The sequence below is a fragment of the Syzygium oleosum genome, unplaced genomic scaffold, assembly GCF_021117445.2.
Source record: "Syzygium oleosum isolate NSW1041296 unplaced genomic scaffold, Sole_v2.1 Sole_v2.01, whole genome shotgun sequence".
NCBI classification, from domain to species: Eukaryota; Viridiplantae; Streptophyta; class Magnoliopsida; order Myrtales; family Myrtaceae; genus Syzygium; species Syzygium oleosum.
Window position 1 is genome coordinate 22,547,460 of NW_026607485.1, and position 16,655 is coordinate 22,564,114.

At 39.5% G+C, this 16,655-nt stretch overlaps 1 protein-coding gene across 3 annotated transcripts; it reads right to left on the reverse strand.

Annotated features, from left to right (window-relative positions):
* Positions 1-8,396: 8,396 nt before the first annotated feature.
* On the reverse strand, positions 8,397-11,571 carry LOC115690650 (uncharacterized). Of its 3 annotated transcripts, none has more exons than XM_030617074.2 (2): positions 11,047-11,571; positions 8,397-8,777 (listed from the first exon to the last, which is right to left on the reverse strand). In XM_030617074.2, the coding sequence occupies exon 1, from the start codon at positions 11,469-11,471 to the stop codon at positions 11,076-11,078; it is 396 nt and encodes a 131-aa protein (XP_030472934.1). In that variant the 5' UTR covers positions 11,472-11,571; the 3' UTR covers positions 8,397-8,777; positions 11,047-11,075. The 3 variants fall into 3 exon arrangements, with proteins under 3 accessions (XP_030472934.1, XP_030472936.1, XP_056177430.1); XM_030617076.2 differs by having other exon boundaries at positions 11,065-11,570; XM_056321455.1 differs by lacking the exon at positions 8,397-8,777 and adding an exon at positions 10,601-10,827 and having other exon boundaries at positions 11,065-11,571.
* Between the last annotated feature and the right edge of the window lie 5,084 nt (positions 11,572-16,655).

Below are 16,655 nucleotides of genomic sequence, written 5' to 3' on the forward strand. Positions count from 1 at the left end.
CGGATTTTGCTCCCACCATGCTGCAGACTCTTGCTGGAATTGCAAATTAACCCCCCCAATTTTTGAATTTTTACACTTTGGCCCCTAATTCTCTTGAAATCGATTGTAATGCCCCTGCTCTCCGCGTCGTCGGCTCCGTCCATTTTTCAACTCGAGCTCCGGCCGTGTGCTTGTCACGTGAGTAGCTAGCTAGCTACTCTTGAAAAATCTGTGCGAGAATAAACACGGAATTGCATTTCGCCCCCAAATTTGGGACTTATTACAAGTTGCCCTCAGACTAATTTTGTAATTTGACCCCTCTTGAGTTATGAAATCGGTTGCGATGTCTCCGTTGTGGTGACTCTGGCCGATCTTCATGAAAGATGTACACTTTCAAGAATTTTTCAGGTCTAGCCTATGCTTTGAAAATAATCAATCAAATAACCAATTTTTTATATTTTGTTTCGATTATGGCCTCCGAACTACGTTCTTTTTGAAGTTATGATGTGACCGATCGTGTATTGTTTTAAAAAATACTGACCTCATAGGGTGCAATATGGGGTCAGACATAGAGCAAATTAAGAAATGGAGAGGAAAATTCTGTTGCGCTAATTCACCTCACGTAACTGATACGTACGTTGCACGAAGTGATAAGCAAAACAAGTGAAGCAAAATAAAGAGGAGATCACAAATTTACGTGGTTTGACAGATAAGTCTGTCTACATCCACGGGGCAAGCACACGGAACTCACTTGTATAACAGGAGAAATTACAACGCACACCCCTCAACCCGACAAATACCAAACAGTGGGTTGCACTCTCAACCGTGAATCTTTTCTCAGTACAACTCTCACAATCACAGAGATACTGCACACCCAAGATTCCCTTACAAGAGATAACCCAGACCCCCAAGTTCTATTTTACCCATAACGTAGAGAAAAAACAGAGGAATAACCCAAAGTACGTTAACTCTTAACTGTTCCCTCTCTGTCTCTCTCTCCTTCACACGTTCCCCAAGAAGTAGAGGGGTGGTTGTACGCACTAAAGTAATGAAGGAGTGGCATCGACAGTTACTCCCTATTTTTTAGGTGTCACATTCTCCCACTTGAAGACTATTCTCGAATAGGCTTCACAGCTCCGATTTGCCCAACCATCACCAATCAAGTGATAACTACAAGCCCAAGAGAAGTTCTGCACCATAAAAACTTCTCTCTCGCAATAGGCTTTGTCAGCACATCTGATACGTTGTCGTTGGTGTGAATTTTCTGCAAAGAGATAACTCTATCTTCCACTACATCACGAATAAAATGGTACCTGACATCAATGTGTTTCGTACGAGTGAAACATTGGATTAACGGCCAAATGTAATGCACTCTGACTATCACAATGAATAGTGATGACTTTCTGTTTGATTCTTAGCTCATCAAGCAATCTCTTCAACCAAATGCCTTCTTTACAAGCATCTGTTGCTGCGATGTATTCAGCCTCTGTAGTAGATAATGCCACCACAGATTGTAACTTAGACATCCAACTAATTGCTCCACTAGCTAAAGAGAAACAATACCCAGTGGTAGATCTTCGTCTATCACGATCTCCTGCAAAATCTGCATCCACAAATCCAACCAACTGTAAATTTTGACTACTATAATGAATAGCCATATCAGAGGTACCCTTCAAGTACTGAAGGATCCATTTCACCACAGTCCAATGATCTCGACCCGGGTTTGCCATGTACTTGCTGACTGCTCCCACTGCTTGCGCAATGTCTGGTCTGGTGCAGACCATGGCAAACATAAGACTCCCTACTGCCGACGCATACGGTACTCGAGCCATCTCTGTCTTCTCTCGCTTCGTGCTAGGACTCGTTCGGAAGACAGGTTTACAACCAATAAGAAGTGGGGTATTAACTGGTTTGGCGTTCTGCATATTGAAGCGCCGCAGAACCTTTTCCACATAGCTCTTTTGAGTTATCTAGATCTTCCTATTTTCACGATCTCTGAGTACGGTCATCCCAAGAATTCGGTTTACGGCTCCCAGATCTTTCATATCGAATTCCCTAGCCAAACGATCTTTGAGGTATGCAATACCTTCTTTCGAAGTACCCGCAACTATCATGTCGTCAACATACAACAACAAGATTATAAAGCCACTATTACCATGATTGCGAACATAGGCACAATGGTCTGCTTCACATCTTTTGAACCCCAAACTCATAATGAAAGAATCAAATCGCTTGTACCAGCATCTTGGCGCCTGCTTCAAGCCATAAAGCGATTTGTTCAGTCGACAAACCAAACTCTTCTTGTTCTCTTCAATAAAGCCTTCAGGTTGAGTCATAAAAATTTCTTCATCAAGATTTCCATGCAAAAAGGCTGTTTTTACATCCAACTCGCTCAAGCTCTAAGTCAAGCACACATGCCACACTCAACACAAGATCGAATAGTAGTTAGACGAACAACTCGGAGAAAAATTTCATTAAAATCGATACCTGATTTCTGAGCATAACCTTTCACCACTAAACGAGATTTATATCGTTCAATATTTCCGTTATTGTCTCTTTCAACTTGTAGACCCACTTGGAACCGATAGCCTTTCGTCCTTCAGGTAACTTGACAAGATCCCAGGTTTTGTTTTTGTGTAAAGCCTCCATTTCCTCCTCCATAGATGCTCTCCATTGAGGAGCATTACTGGACTCACAAGCTTCTTGATATGTACAAGGCTCTCCCTCTTCAGTTATGCAAGCGAAAGTTGTCACATAATCATTTAGCCAAACTGGAGGTCTAGTAGTCCTCCTATGAGGTCCTTGGTCACCCCGAGTTTCACCACCGGCCTGTCCGTATGCTCTCTATCGCCTTCATCTCCACTAGCTTCATCAAGTATCAGTCAAATGTTCTTCAAATTGATTTTGAACTTCTTTTGATGATTCAAGTTCAAATATTTGTGACAAGTCAGCATTTGGCGTTTCTTTGTCTTTTTGCAACGAATCTTCATTGAAGACGACATCTCGGCTAATAACGACTTTGTGGATAGTAGGATCCCACAATCTGTACCCCTTTACACCTTCTGCATAGCCAAGAAAAATACACTTTCTGGACCTCGCTTCAAGCTTTGTCCTTTGCTCTTTAGGAACCCACATATAAGTATCACAACCAAAAGTACGGAGGAAAGAATAGTCAACAGTTTTCCAGACCATACCTCTTCTGGAATCTGTCCATTAAGAGCAGTTGTTGGGGAACGATTCACTATGTAACATGCCGTACATACGGCTTCAGCCCAAAAACTCGCTTCATACCAAAGACTGCTCAACATACTTCGAGTACGATCCATTAGCGTACGATTCATACGCTCGGCCACTCCATTTTGTTGTGGAGTTAAGGGACCGTAAAATGTCTTTGAATGCCATGCTCGCTGCAAAAATCTAAGAACTCTTGCAGCATATATTCTCCTCCATTATCGGTTCTAAAACACCTTATTTTTGTTCCTTTCTGATTTTCTACCAACGCTTTAAATTTCTTGAAAGAAGCAAAAGCATCACTTTTCCTTTTAAGGATGTAAACCCAAACTTTTCTGGAAAAATCATCGATAAATGAAATAAAGTACTTGGCACCACCCAAAGACTCATCAGGAGACTCCCAAATGTCATAATGTATCAAGTCTAAAATATTCTGACTTCTTGTTGTGGAATGACGAAAGGGAGTTCTATGAAACTTTCCAAACTGGCAATCTTCACAAAATTCTAAATTAATAGTCTTTAAACCAGGAAGAAGACCGCGATCAAGAAGTACCTTCAGTCCTTGCATGCTCATGTGTCCCAAACGCCTGTGCCAGATAGTTGCCGACTCTGTCACAGCATTTGCAACTATGGCTTCACTGACTATGGTCTCTCCAATTAGCCTGTATAAACCGCCTATTAATTCTCCTTTCGCCACGATAAGTGCTCCTTTGACGATCTTAGCTCGTCCCTTTTCCAGAATAATTTTATAGCCATTTTCATCAAACTTTCCCAACGACAGTAGACTTTTCCGCATATCTGGTACATGCCGTACACCAGATATTGTACGCGTGATGCCATCAAGCATGGTAACACGAACATCTCCAATCCCCACGATTTGACATGAGTTATCATTGCCCATGTATACCGTACCTCCATCACATAACTGATACGTATGGAACCTGTCTCTATGTGGTGTCATATGGAAAGAAGCGCCCGAATCCAAAATCCATTGATGTTGCACGCTCTTTATTGGGCTATGAGTCATCACCTCGCCATCTTCGGGTAAGTCTCGCATTTTCAACGATGTTTCCTTGGGAATTTGCTGATGTTGATGCATTTTGAGAATCAGATTTGCGATTTTGTTGATTCTCCTTGGATTTACAATCTTTACGCATGTGACCCTTTTGTCCACATTTCCAACAAGGACCCAAAGTTCGCCTCTTTGACATGGACCTTGACTTCTTTCTCCCACTGAAACCTTTGTCCATGGATCTTCCTCTGGCCATCATAGCATTACCAGAAGTGCTCTCGAGAGTTTTTCTACGAGACTCTTCCGTCAGCAACGTAGCTATAGTTGAATCCATGTCAAGATCCGCTCCAGTACTGAGACTCATGATCAAGGAATCCCATGTATCAGGCATAGAACATAGAAGAAGTGTTACCTTCTCGTCGTCCTCGATTTTGACGCCGATGGAAATCAATTTGCTCAATAGGGTGTTGAACCTGTTCAGGTGCTCATGGAAAGAGGAGCCTTCCTTCATCTTTAAACTGTATAATTGCCGACGAAGAAAAATTTTGTTTGACATTGTTTTCCCTTCGTAGAGATTCTTCAATTTCTCCCATAAGCCTTTGGCGGTGGTTTCTTCAGAGACATTGAAGAGGACAGAATCATCTAACGCCAGAAGTAGATCCGCCATTGCCATTTGATCTTTCTGTGCAAAATCCTCATCTTTCATTTCTGTCGGCTTTTCGTCTTTACCGGCAAGAGCAACTGCACAACCATCTTTCACCAGCACCGCTTGCATTTTCAGCTTCCACAATGGATAGTTGGATCCGTTGAATTTTGGCACCTCGAACTTTGTAGAAGTTGATGCAGCCATCGCACAAAGCTGAAACACGTACGTTGACGTCGATCATGTGCAGCACAGGCTTCTCGAACCGTCGACTCTGATACCAATTGTTGCGCTAATTCACCTCACGTAACTGGTACGTACGTTGCACGAAGTGATAAGCAAAACAAGTGCAGCAAAATAAAGAGGAGATCACAAATTTACGTGGTTCGACAGATAAGTCTGTCTACATCCACGGGGCAAGCACACGGAACTCACTTGTATAACAGGAGAAATTACAACGCACACCCCTCAACCCGACAAACACCAAACAGTGGGTCGCACTCTCAACCGTGAATCTTTTCTCAGTACAACTCTCACAATCACAGAGATACTGCACACCCAAGATTCCCTTACAAGAGATAACCCAGACCCCCAAGTTCTATTTTACCCAGAACGTAGAGAAAAAATAGAGGAATAACTCTGCAAGTCAATTGCTTGGCTTGTTAAACAAAAGATACAATACTTTAATGCCGACCATTTTATAAGAAACATATAATACAAGTATCAAACACCGATGCGAAGGCAGGACGATTCTTGCTTCGGTAGCCCAAATCGATCTTCGGTGGAGATTAGATAAAAAAAGTTGGTCCAGATCTATGTCAATGTGACTTTGAAATTCTTTACAGTACTCTACGGACAAGATTGAAACAATTTAAAAGTTAAGAGTAAATTGTCCCGTATGCCAAAAACTAGGGTGGCGAAATGTAATTCGCCTTTTTGTTGGTAGACAAATTTACTCTGTATAGGAGAGCAAATTCGTCACGGGATAAACACATAACTGGGCTTCAATTAAAAAAATGATCTGAGCCAACAACAGGGGAGACATTGTAACCGATTTCAAGATTCTGGAGGGTGATTTCAACAATTGAAATGTAGGGATCATTTGCAGTGAATGCCAAAATCTGGGGAGGAAACTGTAGTTTGCCCAGGAAGAGAGTGACCAAGTGAGTGAGACCAAAGTGTAGCTCCATAAGAAGAAAATAGGAAAAAGGAAATGTCATTTAATTATGGGCCGCGCTTTTTCCACTCCTACCATGGCTAAAACACTCCCTATCACAATATTTTGACAATTTTAACCTTTATGGGTCCCATCTTTTTTAAACTTCCTTTTTTGCTTGGTTGTAGTGTCCCATTTGTTTTCTTCTTTATTTTTTCTTGTGGGCCCCATTTTCCTCATTCTTCGTTACTTCTCTCCATTCTTACTTAATTTTGATCATGGTTCAAGCCTTGGTAGTATCTGTCGAAAAAAGAACACTCTCTTTTGTGGTCAATCTGTGTCACTTGTCGTCCACGCCGCGTTGCACTCATCAATTTTTCAATCGTTAATCGGAGTTTGATCCCCACTAACACAATAGACCTAAAGGCTCCCGCATTGAACTCAACGCCTATCAAAACATAGGGATTTGAACAATTGACGGTGGTTCCGCATGAGGGCTCGAACTTGAGAGTTGAGTTCACAATCACCTCTTCAGTCCTCTTAATCACCGGCGACGACAGCTCGGTAATTGAGATGGGCGCGGAAGTTAGAGAGATCGCGAGGGCAAGGAGGGGCAAATCCTTGTCGATCGCATTTTCGGTTTGCGTAAACAACTTAGTGAGATGGGGGGAAATATTCGAGACATATATCTGGAGGTTGGTAGGTGATGGCGAATCGACAATGAAGGTGACAATTATGACCAAGAAGACAAAGACAAAGAAGTAGACATTTCTGTTGAGCTTGATGAGGTTTTGGATAGAGCTTCAACCCCTTGATTTGAATCTTTAATGGGGTTTTTTTTCTTATCTTCATGATCGATCAATCGAAGAGTTTGATGCGAAATGAGATAATGAATGACACAAAGCGAAAGGGATGGAATGGGAGTGTAGAGATGTGAGATGGATTTTTTTACTTACAGTTGAGCTTTGAGTTGAAGAAATGGAGATGGAAGAGGACTAGTAGGGTGAGGAGGAGGTTTTTGCAAATTTGAACTTCAACACAGATTATTGACATAAAAGGGATGTTTTAAAAAGAGAGAGTACAAAAAAAAATGAGAAAAAGGAAAGTGGATCTGCAAAATAAGAGAAAGAAGAAAAGCAAATGAAGAATACATAAAAATGTTGGGATCCATGAAGGCTAATATTGTCAAAATATTATAATAAGGAGTGTTTTAGCTATATTGGGAGTGGAAAAAGCGCTACCCTTAATTATGCTTTTGCATACTAAACTTAATCCAGAATAGCATTTTCTGAGCAAACTATATTTTGCTTGAGCTTACAAGGAACAACTTTTTGATAAAATCATGACTCTCAGTTGATCTCCAAACCAATAATGGAAATGCTAATCGAGTGCATATGTTTAATGGTCCATTTGTTTTAAGGAAAAACTGTTTTTAAAAAATTATTTTCCAACTTTATGGAATGTTAAACTAATTGATATATTGAAAATGTTTTCCGTGAACTAAAAAAAAGAAGTTTAGATTGGAAGAAAATGACTTCTCCTTTTAGCAAGAATGAAATCACTTTCCCCAAACTACAAAATAAATAAAAACTAATCATGATTTTTATAAAAAAATATTTTTTTATCATGAATTTTCAGCGAAAGAAACCACCTTAAAGCTCCGTTCGTTTGGCGGAAAATATTCTTCCGAAAAATATTTTCCGGGTTTTCCGGTGTTCGGGGGCGGAAAACGTTTTCCGTGGGAAAATATTTTCCTTCCCCCCTTACAAAATAGCCTAAGTCTATGGAAAATGACTTCCGCTTCTTCAAAAACGGAAATCATTTTCCGGAGCTTCTTCTTCTTCTTCTTCACTAAGGTCGTCGACCGCCGCCGCCCGCCGCCGCCCGCCGCCGCCGCCGGCCACCGCCGCCGGCGAAAAATATTTTCCGAAACTTTTTCATATTGGTCGCCGAACACCGGAAAATTATGTTCCGGGAAAACATTTTCCAGGAAAATGACTTCCGGGAAAATATTTTCCGCCAAACGAACGGAGCCTAAGATATAGAATCAAGTTATTTCAGCAGCCTGTTTGCTTCATGCACGCTGCCCAGCATCCGAATCAAGTTGAATTTGGGCCAGAGGAAAGAAGGGATCATTTGATTACAAGGAAACAATGTTTAGAAGACCGCAGAACCGATGGCCCGGCGATATATCTAACTCCATAGCAATCTGGTGCTGTGATGGGATCGCAAATTGGACTCTCACAAAGATGCTTGTCAATCAACAACATGTACCAGAACATTACCGGATTCAGTTGGGCGATCGAGGATAAAATACAGCATACCCTTGCAGAGAACTGATCGGAAGACTACATGTCAGAGTGCAAAGCAGCGTAGAACCAACGACCGAATAATTACGTTAAAATGAGCAAATGCATCGTCCATAGAAAGCACGATCGCAATGCAAAAAGCACATAATCTATGTGTTTAGCTAAGCACTATTTAAGACCATCAGTCTTGCTAGCGACCACATGCAATCAAAACAAATCAGAAAACCTCCATCAGAAGCTCTCTCCATATTGTAGAAACGGGGACAGCCTTAGGAGAATGTGTGCGAACCGACTATTGTACTTACTACCAAGGTTACTCTTCCCATGTCCTTCAAAAGAACACAAACCCAATCTAACCTTCAATGACAAGTATTGGTTTGCTATACATTCAGTAATTCAGTTGCAATTAAGAGTGACCGCAGCTTCAGCATCTATGGCACATGTTTCCTGCAAACCATGGATAGCACCCGGTCAGGAGAAGGCAGAACAATAATGAAAGCCAAATTGGGATTTAATTCTCTGGGTCCAGAAGCAGCAATATGCACTTATACATATGCACTTATATCTAACATGAGCAGAAGTAATCCGAACAATAAAGGCAAGATCATTTCGTAGTACTCGTAAATTCAGTCATGCATGAAAGTTTATGGTCAGTTTAGAGTGACAATTAGATTTTTTGCTTTTTCCAAATCTTGTAGGGCACACTTTTGCTTTTTTTCAATCTTAAAACACCTAAAACTTTCACAATTCATAACCGTTGAAACATAGATACACATAAATTTTCATAAATTCGGGAAAATAAAAAAGTTTCTTTTTACTTGTGAGAAATCCAAACAAACAAGCCCGTAACTAATAAACTTCTAGGGAAAGAATAGAGAGCTGAGATCCGCAAAAGGCAATTGACTAACATGATGTCTTTTTCAAAGGTTCCAGACACCGCATTTGGCAACACTAACTCATAAAACACAATGAACAAAGAAAAACTATCAACTTACAAGCAAACAAAGATGGCACCTCCACATGAATGTAATAAACTGGTGATATCAACTCGATATAGATTAAGAAACAAAAAAGACAGATAACTACAAAGTTAGACCACGAAAAAGCCAGAAGAACAGCAGCAAAAACTAGCTGCATTGTCAGTCAAGAAAGCTAGCCTGCTTATGTTACAAATAAAATGCTCTTTAGACAAGATCGGGTTAATGGTGCCACCTTCGCCAGTTTGTCTCACAGAAAAGGTAATTCTCATTATATTCTATCCATATTTCTGTAAAAGGAGAGCGCTGTCATAGTCGGTCATTGGTCATCATGAGTTCCACAATGCAGTCAGATTAACACCACAAGTTAAATCAGGCCATGCACTCCTAACAGCGAGAGATGGGCATCCAACAAATACTACATCCAAAAATAGCACATTGCAGGTGAGGCTGCCCTGCATCGTATAAAAGGAAGGATGGATCCGACTCATTCCTCAGTGCGTTACCTTCTAAGATTCAGATTTCTGCTACTTCAGAGCGGATCATTCACATTATTGACTGAAAAAAGTAAATTTCATCCTTCTCATTCACCATAGAAGACACTATTCTGACCAAGTCAACAACTACTATTTATCGTAGTAAAAACAATGTACTATCTATACACATATTCCATATTTGCACCAAAGTTATAGACATGGTTTTATGAGAGCCTGCGGACTATCAAAGTCTCCTATTGGGAAGAGCACCTTTTTTTTGGTCGTTTTAAGCATTTCTGCTTTTACCGGGGTTTGAACCCCGGTCTGCATCCCTGCCCCACCCCTCCCTTGCCACCAGGCAACGTCACCTATAATTCAATCTAAAGTTAAAAGGGTGACATCTACCATTAACTGCAGCCAAAGCACATCGGTTGAGGAAACAGTCGGTAGGATCCCCAAACAAGAGAGGCAGCAGAGAGCATTACAGACTATAAAGTAGAATTGGAAGTTTGCCAACAGAACACTCACACATGATAAATAGCTGCTTAACTTTACATATCAAGGCTCCCGTCTAAAACCAATCCTATTGCAAAATACTCGCTGTACAAAGAAAGACAAGGATAAACAAGGGATAAGAGATGCTACCAGGCGAAAAAGAAAACAGGCAACAACATGCTGACACTATGTGGACCGCTTAAATAATTCAGACAAACCCTCCCCCCCAAACAAAACACCACCCGAAGCAAGAGGCGCCCGCACATTGATCCAACTCTAAGAACTGTCAGCTCAGACAAAACTCGGGATCAAAAGCACTGGGCAACACCAACTTGATATTCATTTCAATGATATGCACAACTCAAGTCTTCCTCACTGCCCACAATACCGCAGAGTTATGTCACCACGCGCACGGTCATCTCTCCAAGTAAAAGTTACGGCAAGAAAAAGAGAATTCCTATTCTGATTCATCCCGAAAGCGCAAATTCAAAGAGTCGCAGTAGCTCCGGTAGCCAGCAGATAATTCAAGACACAATCCTGAGAATTTTTCTCCACGAAATTCATCCCATAAGAACGAAGCAAAGCAGCAACGTCAGATGTTAAATCACACACTCGTTACTTTCGTCTCTCCAAATTACACACCTGAAGCTGCTGCGAGAAGCGGACAAACAACAAAACAATGGCCGACAGTTCAAAATTCAACACCTATATACCCTTAAATCGCCTAAGAATTACTCAGCGATAGCATTAGCACGCAAAAAACCAGACCTGAATCTCGAAACTCACCCGACGGCGATTCATTTGCAGTACCGATCCGCCTTCTTCTTCACTCGGTCATCGAGCGCGTCCTCGACGGTCTTGGCCTTGAACTTGGGGTCGTAACGAAACTTCTTCGCCTCCACGGGGAACAGCTCCTCGTACTTCATCTTCTTCGCCGCGTCGATGGTGTAAATGTCCTGGCCTCCCCCCGCCGCCGCCGCCGCGGAGGCGGCGTCGCCGTCGCCTCCATCCTCCACCCGCGGCTGCTCGATCTCGCCGTCCTCGGCGGCGGCGGCGGCGGCGGCGTCGTCCTCCTTGAGCTTCTGCTTGCGCTTCTTCTTGTGCTTCTTGTCGATGGACTTGCTGCGGGTCGCTAGGGCTCCGCCCTTGAAGGTCAGCCTCCCACCTTTCGCTCGCTCGTAAGGGTCCGACATTGGACTTGGCGGCTTTCCCTCAAGCCTCTCGTTCTCTTCTTCCCCGCGGCCGAATTGGGAACCAGCGCTAGGGTGAGGCGCTCCTTTTGCCCCTCAGTTTCGCCGGCGTGCGAGCCACGCGCCACCGCCTCTAGGCTCCGTGAGCTAAGTTGGTAATTGGTGGTGGGCTATCAGCTATGGGCTTGAGGTAATTCTGGACCTTCAATATAGAAAAATGACACAAACGATTCATAAATTTTGGCCTAACGTGAAATGTGATCCTTGAACTTTTAATTTGTTCAATGTGGTCCTTAAACTTAACTCAATATAAAATGTGATTCCTAAACTTTTAATTTGTTCAATGTCGTCTCTGGACTTTTGATACATATTCAATTTAGTCCATAAAGTATATAAAAATATTCAATGTAGTCATTGAACTATGGACATTATCCACATATAAATTTACAATAAGCCACTAGCCATGTTCTCCACGGTCCACGTTATTTATTATACTGAGATGCAAATATTAGAATACTTGTGCACAAGTTATGATCAAATTCGTATGATGTGATTTTTTTTATAAATTTGTTGATATATATTTTTTACATTATTCTCAGCATGAAAATATAATAGTTACGATTATTGTTTCTTTTTTTTTCAATTTTTTAAATATAAAAATTAAGAAAATTAATTTGGTCATGCCGAAAAGCTTTCTAAATATATGTTTAACAAATAGTCTTACATTTCCCCAAAGCACTTTTCAGTTATAGTTTACAAAATAGTCTTGTATTTTCCCAAAGCCCTTAGGGTAAAGGCCTTTGCATTTGGCCAAAGATTTGTCCCAAATGCCGAACCAAACGGGTCAATACGAGTGTAGACTATATTTTTGGCTTTGTGCTTAAAAATGGAATAATTACACATGTTATAGGTCGCATACTTCAAAATAGTAAATTTTAGATTTCAAAAGTACATTTAATGAGACTTAAAGAGTAACCTAGCACTCTTTTTATATTTTCAGTTTTTTTTTTGGTCGAATTTTATATTTTCAGTTTGTTAATTAGGAGATGTATTATTTCCGACCAAAAAAAATTAAGAGATGTATTACGTAAAGTATTCAATTTATAGAGTCAAGTATTATATTTGTCCACCTACATTAATTATTAGTGCTTCATCGAAATTTGTCACGTCTACTAGTTAAGCAATTGTTTTTTTTTGGACGGACTAATTAAGCATTTGTTACACGGAATTATTATCTTCATTATGTTCTTTTTTTTAATTTTCTTTCTTCCATATCCTTTTTTAATTAATGGAAAACGCACTTTTGAATTTGTCAGTGTACAATTGGTGATCAATAATTGGAAGGCTTTAAATGATATCTGTTGGACAGAGCCTGCGGTGCACCCAAATACTCCTCCTTTCCAAAGATTTTTGTGGTGGGCCCACCAAATCTGATTTTTGGTGCTTCCACTAACTTCGATTATATTTAAAATTGATAGTTCATTTTTTAAACAATTTAGTTGGTAATAATATTTTTTGTCCACTGATTATATGCCACGTGACATTATTATGGGCATGTTTCGACTATCATATTATATGTTTGGTCAAGTAATTAAGAATAACATCAAAAGTCTTTTTATATATTCCATTCAATACAAAACTTAACATTCTTAATTTACTATTAAATTTTATCTAAAACATTAGTCGTGGGATTAATCTGGTGATTGATATTCCTCGTCATTTTTTTATGTTGTGTTAGTCAGTCTTGTGTGGCTTAGCCACCATTCTTTTTAAAGATGATATGTTATATGTATTATTTGTTTTTACTCAAATTTGATCGAATTTCAATCGATTATAACTTTTTCATCCGATTTTTGGTTAACTCAATTTTTATATCAACGGAAAGCTCGTGATCTGAGTTTTTAAAAATGTGATTCATTCTTCAAAATATATGTCAAGATTGAGAATTTCCGGAATTTGAGCCGAATGGACTGCTTTGATAGAAAATTATGATATGATTTTTTTTTCCATCAAATATCCAATCATTATGATTTTGGCGGAAAGTGATATTTGAAGTGAGATTAATAGATCGAAAAGTAATCTAAAGACCACTTTGTAAAGTGGAAAAAGTATAAATATTTTTGTATAAAGAAAAATAGACAATAATCAGAGGTACTCTTGATAATGGGGAGAATCTACATGATTTAGGTGTAGCTAATAATATTTCCTAAAATTGGGTCCGTGTATTAAAGTACTCTCTTCCTAAAATTTCTTATTACATGCACAAAAGAAAGAGTATTGTTATTATATTCTTCTTTTTTGAGACGGAGCAAGGCGGAGATGTCAATGGAAAAAATAGAAGCCATCAACAATATGTGGTCGCCGGCCACTCCATCCACTGCAACCCCAGCACCTCAGCATTTAGCGCTGGGAATAGCACTTTGATGATCCAAAAGCTCTGGCTGGTTGCGAAACACCAAGCCGCAGCTACCACACGTCAAGGTGAAGTGGCGATGAATGCACGTGTTGTGTGCGATAAGTCCCTACCACATGTCAAGGTGAAGTGGCGATGGACGCACATGTCGTGTGCGATGAGTCCCTCCCGCTGATTTGAGGATTTTGCCACACTCAGGTGGTGGCAAAGCTGCTGCGTGACTTTGGGAAGAGGAGATGGAGAGAGTTGAAATGGCCGAATGAGAGATGGTTAAGTGAACAATTTTTTTAATTTTAAAAAATAATTTTTTTATATTTTGTATATCTTTTTTTTTCTTTTTCTTTGTTATTTTTAAAATGAAAATTTTAATTATTTTTCTTTTTTCTTTTTCCTTCTTCTTCGGTCGGCTGCATGCAAGCTCAGCTAGATCGACGAGCTTCGAGCTTCGAGCTCGAGCTCATGATCTGCACAAGCCTTAAGCTTGCCGGACGAGCTTGAGCTCACGATCTAGACGAGCTTGAGCTTGCCTATGGCCTAAGAAGAAGGAAACAAAAAAAGAAAAAAATTAAAAATTCGATTTTAAAAAAATAAAAAATATTTTTTTAAATGACATGTTATGATAATATGATTCACTTTAGCAATTTACCCAACAAGCTTACAAGTTAATAACTTAAATGGTCGAATATGGGTAAAATATTAATTTAACTTCAACTCATATTCGATCCATATAAATTTGGGCTTTAATGTTGCAAACCCATTTTGACCTGTTTTCAAAATTTTCAATGATCCATATTCAATCTAGACCCACTAAAAATGAGTTAATAAATGGGTTTCTTACCCGTATTACCAATTCTAGCTAGAGAACACAGCCCGCCCCTCTTTCCATTAAAAAGAGAGCAAGCAAAACGGAGGGAGATGATACTTGGGCTGTCTGATTTTTTGTTTTTATGTGGTCAAATTTGTTTTGTTCCAATGTCCGAGAGCTGCTTTTTAGCTTGAAGCTCCTCTTACTTCTTCTGTTCAAGATTCAAGTCCAAGATTCAAGCTCCTCTTCCATTTTGAATTTATGGAAGATCCATGGCAAAACTCCTTCGCGGCCTCTCCCACTGCCGGCGAGGCCATGATGGCCTTGCCCGGACCTTCGCGGCAGAGGGCAAGGCGGCTGTCGCCCATCTAGGCGAGGGCTTCACGGCCGGCGAGGGTCGCCGGTATTAAACAAAAAAAAGCTAAAAAAAAGGAAAATAAAATTTCAAAAAAAAGAAATTAAAGAATTTCGAAAAAAATTAAAAATTCAAAAATATATTAAAAAATTATCTACATCAGCGCCAGCGAAGCTACGTTGGATTTTCCGACGAGGCAAATCGCCGATGGCACTTAAGTAATCTTTTTTTCAAATTTGTGGCACTCAAATGACCAAAAAAAAAGTTATGGTATTCAAGTAAGTGCCGTACGAAAGTTATGGCACTCCTAATATTCTTATCCCAGGGAAAAACACTAATAACAGAAAAAGGATAATAAACAATTTAACTTGCAGTATATAAATTTTATTTAGATCGAGGGCCCATCAAAGCCAAGACAAGCTTTAAGTTCTCGTCCACTTGAACAGACTGTTTTTCGTTAGTTTGGGCAGCTAATTTAACCAAACAACATTATGAAATGAATAGCCAATTTAAATGGCTTACATTTTTTTTTTTAAATCTCAAGGTTGCCAAGTGAAATACAGCACCAATTCTAGCTATGAAGGATAGCATAGATATGCATTGAAACCTCTACACAAGCTCGAATGAACTAAAATATAAGAATGAGATAAAGTAGGTGCGCACGTTTTCGAGCAATTGCCAAGTGGGTTCATCAAATCAATTGCATTGAGCATCATGACATAAACATATCCGAGGAAAGAGATTAGATGAATTATATGATGATTTCGTTGACTAAAGAGAAACAAGAGAACCCGTTTGCTTTGTAGGTTATATCTATTTGTGCCCACAAAAGAAGTGCATTTTCTTCTTTTCAAATCGAACCTTATGCACATCTGTTGAGGAATAATTTGGTAGCCTAAAATTTATTTCTTTCTGTATTCCTAAACTCGGTGGGAATGATAAGTGCTGTCTGGTGAGACCAAACTGCGCAGAGAAGCAAAACTAGAATGATCACCGACTTAGCAAAATTGGAAGTCTGTCACGACCTTTATATGTTTGACCAAGAAGTAAAAGATGGAGATGTGAGGCAGCAACAATGCGACGGTCCCATTCCTTGATGACACATATCATTTTTCAAGCAAACACACCATAAAGACAGGGAAAGTAATTTCTGAGTATACCGTTGTTATGTCTTCTTATATACATATATAAAAAAGGGATAAGCGCATTAGAAATTTTAAAACTTGTCACGAAAATACAATTGAGTCATAAAACTTTCAAAAAGTACAATCAAGTCTTAAAACTTTCAAAAAGTACAATCGAGTCCTAAAACTTGTTGCGAAAGTACAATTGAGTCCTAAAACTTTTAAAAAGTGCAATCAAAAGAAGAACTTAATTGGATTAACTTGATAAATTTTAGGACTTGATTGCACTTTTTGAAAGTTTTAGGACTCAATTACACTTTGTGACAAGTTTTAGGACTTTTTTGAACTTTTTGAAGGTTTTATGACTCAATTGCACTTTGATGATAAGTTTTATGACTTTCAATATACTTATCCCTATAAAAAAAAAAGAAGGTAGATAAAGTTTATTTGCGATACATAACCGTATCAAATGAAAATACCACACATTAAA